An 8158-nucleotide genomic window follows, 5' to 3' on the forward strand; every position below is an offset into this window, starting at 1 on the left:
CGTACCGGCCTTCTGAACTGTGCAGATTTTACCAAACAAAAGCGGCCGGGAACTCTCCCAAGGTCACACAGCGCACCAGAGACCGTCCCAGGCTCCCAGAGCCAGGAGCATAGGCCTGGCAGCACTGGGTGTGTATACCTAGAACGAGGGCTGCTCCACTTCTCTCCTTCCCCATCACCCAAGGGCAGGTTCTTGAACTAGGTTAAAGAGAGTCTGGCCTCCAGCCTTGCGGCTCATGCAGGCCACCAAGGCCCTAGGGAAGTCTGTTGTTTTTGTAGATGCAGACAGAGTTGGGGTTCTGAGTCTCCCGGGGATGTCGCCTCTCCACAGTGGCACCCGTGTAGCCTCCACAGTGGGACAGAAGCAGCATCTGCTCAGCTAGGACTGGCCAGGGTGGGTGTGCCGGGTGCCTTTATGCCAAAGTGACACCAACTAAGGTCATCTGAGAGGAAGGAGCCTCAGTGAGAAGCTGCCTCCTAACATGGGGCCAACGTGTAAGGCATTTTCTTAATTAGTGACTCATGCGGGAGGGCCCAGCCTACTGTGGGTGGTATCGCCCCTGGGCTGGTGGTCCTGGATTCAATGAGAAAGCAGCCATGGTGAGCAAGCCAATCAACAGCTCCCACCTATGGCCTCAGCTTCAGCTCCAGGCTCCTGCCCCTGGAGCATCATTCAATGATGACCAGGGATGTGGAAGTAGAAGCTGAATATACCCGTTCCTCCCCAACTTGCTTCTGGCCACGGTGTTTCGCCACAGCAATAGTAACCCTGACTAAGACAGTGGAGGACAACCCCCCACCCCCACTCCCCAGCCCAGCTGCCTCCCTGTGCCATGGCTTGCGGTTCTGACTGCAAAGCAGTTGCTCTGAAGCTGAGGCTGCAAGCTCCTGAAGGCAGCATGGTAAACATCCTTGTGGTCCAGGAAGTGATCCCGTGTCTCATACCTATTACCCTGATGTCCAATTTGCGCCCTCAAAACCAGATGGGGTTCGAGTCTTGAGGTCAGAAAGTCTGCCACCTGGTTCCAGGCAAAACCTGGTCCAGGAGATCAGAAACACTTGGCTGTACATTGGGGATTTCTGGGCTAGCCTCGGCTTTCCTCCTGTTTTCCATAGGAAGATGGTGAGTATCGTTCTGAGAAGGGGGAGCAGGAGAGAGCTGAGTCACTTCTGCACCCCCCGTGCGCACGCTGTATCTGGCACAAGTGGTTTAGGACATGCTTACTGACATAAGAGAAATATTATTGTTATTAGGTATACGTGGTCTCTGAATTCTCTCAGCAAACCCTGGACATCCCACAGTGCATCAGCCTGGTGACTGGTGTTCAAACTGTGACCGTAGCACAAGGAGAGAGTCAATCCACTTACTTGCTGGGAGACCTCACACTTAGTCAGGGGGCAGCCAGTGAGAGCTAACACGTGTGTAGCACACGTGGAAAGTGGCAGGTGAAATGAAGAGCCAGGAAGCCAGGGAGGACGTTGGAGAAGAAGCTCCCAAAATGGCCTCCTCTCCAGACGATTTGTTGGGAACAGAAAGACCTGAGGGGGTGAGCGAGTGGCTTCCTGGCTGGGTAGACTGCTCCAGGCAGAGGGAACTGGCAATCCAAAGGCTCTGTGGTGAGAGATGTGTCAGCTCTGACGCCGTTAAGGAGGTCTGGGGGCTGGTAAGAGGAATGCTCTCTCACAAAGCATTGGGGGGCCTTGAAGATGACTGTCCTGCCTTTGTTTCTGCTGGAGACAGAATGTCAACATTTCAAGGGTAGAAATGGCTTAGATTCCAGAAGATAAAGTAGAGCTGATCACCCAGGTTAGGGCCTTGATCGGGCCTTGGAGAAGTTTCCTCTTGAGGACTGGAACCAGAGCTGAGACTCCCTTGTGAGGAGCACCAGGTTTAGAGTGAGGAGCACCAGGATGTCTCCCTGTCTCCTTTTCTAAGCAGCCCAGTACTGGGCCCAAGAGCATAGGTGCATCCTTATAAACTCCCCCTGGCCCATGGAACCCTGGCAATGAGCATCTTCTTGTCCCAGGGCACGCCCAGAGCCCCCTGCCTTGGGCTAGCTGCAGGGGGGTCAGGCCAGGGCCATACCTGGTATGAAGACGGTCTCATATACATAGCCACCCCCTGAAGGTGTCCCAGTATCCCTGTGTTCCTCAGCCAGGTGCTAGGTAAGGGCTGTGGGGACAGGCATGGTGGATGAGGTCTGAACAGGGAAAGATGTCTAGGCAGGAGAGGTGCCCATCTTAAGCATTGACTGGTCAGCTTCTCTAGGTACTGGCTTCTCCCCTTCTTCTTCTTCTTCTTCTTCTTCTTCTTCTTCTTCTTCTTCTTCTTCTTCTTCTTCTTCTTCTTCTTCTTCTTCTTCTTCTTCTTCTTCTTCTTCTTCTTCTTCTTCTTCTTCTTCTTTTTCAGTGCAGGGGACTGACTCAACAAAGGGAGTTCAACAGACTGTGAGGGCGAGCCAGCCTTGACCACACATGTGAGAGGTACACGCGGAGGGTGCCTTCTCTCCTCAGACTTCTGTTTGGCCCCCATGTCTCCCTTTCCCATCGTCCATTGCCCTGAAGACAAAGGGGAGCCTCTGCTCCCTGGCCCTGGGCCAGCTTTCTACTACAATGGAGATAAGCCTGTTTTCAAAACGCCCTCCAACCTACCCGGGGTGGCCCTGGACCCGATCCAGATACCTCAGTTTCATCCCCACAAAGCCCAGCTTCATCAGCCTCTGCAACGCTTCTGAGTGCGGTCCCACCCAAGCCTGGCCTTCTGCCCTTGGCTGTTCTTCTTCCTGTGGATGTGTCCACATATCTCTGGGTCAGGGAAGCTGAGAGGCCCTCCCTCCTCCCACCAGAACTAATCAAAAGCTCTGCCAGGAGCGGGTCACTGCCAGGCAGGGAGGCATGTGCCCAGGACTGATGCTTCTTAGCCATGGTTCAGTCACAACTCCTGTGAATCAAGGGAGAACCAGCACTGGCTAGCGAGGCCTGGCTGCACTGCCAAGTGGGGAAGCTCATGGCTTTTGAGCTTTTCTCGGGCTCCGCCAGCCCTAGGAATATACAAAGCGCCTACCGAACCCCAGATGGCTCACAGTGCCACACCTCTGGGGGGTGCTGAAGAAGGCAAGAGACCTTCTCGTGGGCTCCAACTTGCTCTCTTCCATTTTACCTTTCTGCTTCCATAATTTTGCATCCCCTAGCAAGAAGAGAAGGCATCTAGAAATGTTGCTAGGGGTTGTGAAATCATGGAAGCAAAAAAGAAAAATAAAAGAGGAAGAGAGACCAGCAGGAGCATCTTTGCTGGATGAGTTAGACTCACCTCTAGAAACAGTTTCAGCCATGAACCTGGGCCGTTTCCAGCTGTAAGGGCAGAGCGAGACAACCGGAGGAATGAAGAGGGATGGCTGGCCAGTAGCTGGAGGGTCCTGGTGCTCAGCTCTCAGAGAAAGCCAGGAATTTCTGCATCTCTGAATCTCTGGTCTAGGGTAGCTCAGCTTCATGGATGCCAACTCACACCCAAACCAAACCCAGAGCCGTCAGCAAGGATTAGGAAAAGTGCGGCTGATCTTACTCAACTCTGAGCCCTGCGTGAGTCAAACTTTTTCCCCGAACTCACTGTTTGTACAATGGGGTCCACACTGATGGATTCTTGGCTGTGTGTCCTTCACTGCTCAAATTCAAGATGGGTTGCCCTAGTGTGCTCCCAAGAACCTGTGACCAAATCCCAGACCTCCTGGAGCCAACAGGGAATCGGGGAAGCCATCACTCAGCATCCCGACAGGGGTGAGCCTTGAGAGTATTGGCCACACTGAAATGTGTCTTCGGGGCCTGTTTGCCAACACACAACAGCTAGGCAAAGTCAACAGGCCGCAAATGTCAGCGGAGAAAGTGCAAAAAGGTAGTCAAAGAACCTCCTACTATCCCTAAGCAAGCGAAAGGCGACGCCACGCCCCCTTCCAAACCTCAGCCTCCTCTGGCTTGAAAGACTCACTTTTCGGGTAATTCCCCCGTGACATCATGGGAACAGAGGTGGTTTCCTTTAAGACCAGCGTGTGTCCAGAGAGAGCTGCCCAGGACAGAAACCTCCTAAGACAGCTGTCGCCGTACAAAACCCCAGCTGAAGCTGTGAGCTTTTTGTTTTTCTGTCTGGGTAAGTCTATAGCAATCTATTTTCTTCTCAGGACTGTTAAATGGAAGCGTAGAGCATGTCTCTTAGCAAAAAGACAACAAACAGAAAGTGTTCTTGTTGACTTACGTCCTGGCGGAAGAGATGGGCTTCAACTGTTCATTTTAAAGTTTTAACTGTTCATTTTAAAAGGATTTTTATCCTACGTCTGGTCTGTTTGGGTTTGTTTCTGGGTTCGGGAAGGGGGTGGCTTTTTGTTGTCGCTGCTGTTTTGAGACAACTCTTTCCTGTTCACCCCCAAGCTGTTTCAGACTCCTCAGCTCTGGATATGTAGGTGTGAGCCACTATACCCAGCCTCTGGTTAGGGGTTTAACAGTCTCTCTCTCTCTCTCTCTCTCTCTCTCTCTCTCTCTCTCTCTCTCTCTGTATGAGTTGAGATAGGTCTCTTGCTAACCCTTGCTGCCCTGGAACTCACTATGTAGACCTGACTGGCCTAGAACTCACAGAGATCCCATCTCTGCCTGTGGAGTGCTCTGACTAAAGGTGTGTGCCACCAGGCCTGGCCCTTGTCCCTTCTTCTTAAAAACTCGTTTTGCCTGTGTGTGTGTGTGTGTGTGTGTGTGTGTGTGTGCGCGTGTGCACTGTATGCATGCAATGCCTGTGGAGGACAGAAGAGGACACCAGATTCCCTGGGACTGAAGTTACAGATATTGTAACTTCATGTGTAAGGTTGTAAGATACCATGTGGTTGCTGGACCACAAACTCCGGTGCTCTGGAAGAGCAGGCGGAATGTTTAACCAATAAGCCCTTTCTCCAGCTCCTACTCATTCCCTCTTTAACCTAGAGGCGAGTCCTCTCTTCCTCTACGGGAACCAGTGGGAAATGCTGTCAGCTTTGCAGGCCAGACAGGTTGTGCTGTCCCCGCTCTGATCTGCCATCATAGCACAGGAAAATCGTCACAGATGCTATATACATAAGCAGCGAGTGTGACTGTGTGCCAATAAAACTTTATTGTCTGGGATAGAGCACAGCTGGGATTGGCCTCCTGTACTCTCTACTCTGTCAATTTCAGGTTCCTGTGGATGGCGTCCCAGGCCTTGCTGGAGCTACAGCCTTCCAACCAAAGCCAGCAGGCGCCTCCCAACATCACCTCCTGTGAGGGCGCCCCGGAAGCCTGGGATCTGCTGTATCGGGTGCTGCCAGGGTTTGTCATCACTGTCTGTTTCTTTGGCCTCCTGGGGAACCTTTTAGTCCTGTCCTTCTTCCTTTTGCCTTGGCGACGGTGGTGGCGGCAGCGGCGGCAGCGCCTAACCATAGCAGAGATCTACCTGGCTAACTTGGCAGCTTCTGATCTGGTGTTTGTGCTGGGCCTGCCCTTCTGGGCAGAGAACGTTGGGAACCGTTTCAACTGGCCCTTTGGAAGTGACCTCTGCCGGGTGGTCAGCGGGGTCATCAAGGCCAACCTGTTCATCAGCATCTTCCTGGTGGTGGCCATCAGTCAGGACCGCTACAGGTTGCTGGTATACCCCATGACCAGCTGGGGGTACCGGCGGCGACGGCGAGCCCAAGCAACCTGCCTGCTCATCTGGGTAGCTGGGGGCCTCTTGAGCATCCCCACGTTCTTTCTGCGCTCTGTCACAGTCGTCCCTGATCTGAACATCTCTGCCTGCATTCTGCTTTTCCCCCACGAAGCTTGGCACTTTGCAAGGATGGTGGAGTTGAACATTTTGGGTTTTCTCCTCCCATTGGCTGCCATCCTCTACTTCAACTTTCACATCCTAGCCTCCCTGAGAGGACAGAAGGAGGCCAGCCGGTGTGGGGGACCTAAGGGCAGCAAGACAACGGGGCTGATCCTCACACTGGTGGCCTCCTTCCTGGTCTGCTGGGCCCCTTACCACTTCTTTGCCTTCCTGGATTTCCTGGTCCAGGTGAGAGTGATCCAGGACTGCTCCTGGAAGGAGCTCACGGACCTGGGCCTGCAGCTGGCCAACTTCTTTGCTTTTGTCAACAGCTGCCTGAACCCACTGATTTATGTCTTTGCAGGCCGGCTCTTTAAGACCAGGGTTCTGGGAACTTTATAAATGATGCACCTCTTTATAAAATGCCTGTATTTCCCAGTAGGAAAGAACTCTTCCAACTGTCCTGCTGGAATTGAAACAGCATCGAGCCAAGAAGCCTGGCTTCTTGACCAACCGTCTCTGCTATCATAAGGACCATCTGGTCGGCTTAGCCACAGCCCACAAAGAGGACAGGGTAGCCGGGACCTTGCAGATGCACTTACTAAGGATCCGGGAGTAGGCTGATCCTGAAGTTTTTCGGGAGCAGAGGGAGAAGAACAGCCACAGAGATCCTTTTAAGAAGGGATTAGGAGGGCTGGAATGTGTGAGGACAGAAGCAGAGGCCAGAGAATTGTGAGGAAGGGGCCACTGGGCCGAGGATGGCAGGCACCCTGAGAGGCTGGAAAAGAAAGAACACAGCCAGACATCCTCTCTGGAACCTCCAGCAAAAACCCCAGCCTGGCCAACATGCTGACTTCAGCTCTGTCCCCCATGACAGTGAGAGAATAAAGTTGTGCTCTGATTTGCCAAGTTTGTGGTTATTCCTACAGCAACGGCAGGAAACTTACACAAGCACCCTGCAAGCGCCGGGTTTTACACTTCCATTCACCCAGACCTTCCTAGGCGAACACTGAGGAGGGTGAGGTGAGGTAGCTGCAGACCCAGCCCAGAGGGGGCTTGAAAGCTCTAAGTGACCCTGAGTCGGAACAGGAAACTCTACAGCTACAGACAGAGCAGCTCCCAGGGAACCGGTCAGTTCCTCCCTCGGCTCCATGTAGGGTGGACGCTGGGGTTCATGGAGACGGACAGGAAGAGCTAAGAGCTTACCCAGTCTTTTCAGTGGGGAGGTACAGGCTGTTGCCTGAAGTTCACGTGAATAGTATCAAATACTGGAGCTCCATCCACTCTCTCCTTGGCTTCAAGGGTCCAAAGGGGACCCTCCCAGAACCTCTGCCTCCAAAGAGCTCTGGATACTACCCAAGAGAGTGTCACAGGACAGGAGAAGCACCCATGCAGGTGACAGGGTGGCTGGGACCGGTGGAGAAGTCTTCTGGGGAGAGACAGAAAGCCTGGCTTTGAAAAAACTAACAGTTGGCCAAGCAAAATGGGGACTGGCATGGCCAGAAAGAAGCACCAAGCTAGATACAGAGCTCTCAAGTTAGGACGAAGGAGTTGGAGGAGAGGCAAGGATGTCACAGAGGCAGGGGTTAGAGGAGAAAAGACCCAGTGTGTGACTCTTTGGTACCCACAGACAAATGGAGCTCACAGAGGCAAAGGGTGTTCTGGGGCTCCGAGGAGACTCGCTGAATACACCGAGCAGGGTTCTGCGGTGGGAACCTTCTCACTGATGCTCTGCACACGCCACAAGGCCACCAGACGGTGCTGGGGTTGGAGTTCAGCAGATAGACTGAGTTGTCAGTTGGCCTGTGGGGAATGGACTGAGGGATAGAAGGAAGCAAGCGTGGGTGGCACAGTAGTCAGCTTCCCCTCGCTGGGACATCATACCTGCAAATGTCAACATAAGGAGGGGGCAAGGTCTGTCTCCACTCACAGCTTCAGAGGTTGTATTTTAGGGGCAGTGCAGGACATCTTGGCAGGGGCGCATGGTGCAAAGGCAGACAGGAGCTGGGGTCCCAATATCTCCTCTAAGGGCACGCCCCTATGGTCCAACCTCCTAAACATCCTACCACCTCCCAGGAGCGTCACAGGCTGGCCAAGCCTTTGCCACGTGGGCCTCTAGGGGACCCTGCAGATCCCAACATTAGCAGAGGTGACATCAGAACAGAAACAGAGCAGGGACGATGCTGTGGGAACACCTGAACCAGAGTGCAACAGAGAGCAAGGGTGTCCTCAAGCATCCCGGCAGGATAGCTGTCCCAGCGGTGACAAGGACAAGGCAGGCACTGGGGCAGAGGCAGGGCTGGGGGATGAAGGACAGTGAAGGGGGTAAGGCAGGATAGCTGTCCCAGCGGTGACAAGGACA

General features: G+C 53.5%; 1 protein-coding gene across 1 annotated transcript; it reads left to right on the forward strand.

The window, feature by feature from the left end:
• Nucleotides 1-5152: 5152 nt before the first annotated feature.
• Bdkrb1 (bradykinin receptor B1) lies at nucleotides 5153-6292 on the forward strand. The gene has a single exon (XM_021202785.1). It carries the CDS (start codon nucleotides 5200-5202, stop codon nucleotides 6196-6198), a length of 999 nt encoding a protein of 332 aa, XP_021058444.1. The 5' UTR covers nucleotides 5153-5199; the 3' UTR covers nucleotides 6199-6292.
• Nucleotides 6293-8158: the final 1866 nt, after the last annotated feature.

The sequence above is a fragment of the Mus pahari genome, chromosome 7, assembly GCF_900095145.1.
Source record: "Mus pahari chromosome 7, PAHARI_EIJ_v1.1, whole genome shotgun sequence".
Classification (NCBI taxonomy): Eukaryota; Metazoa; Chordata; class Mammalia; order Rodentia; family Muridae; genus Mus; species Mus pahari.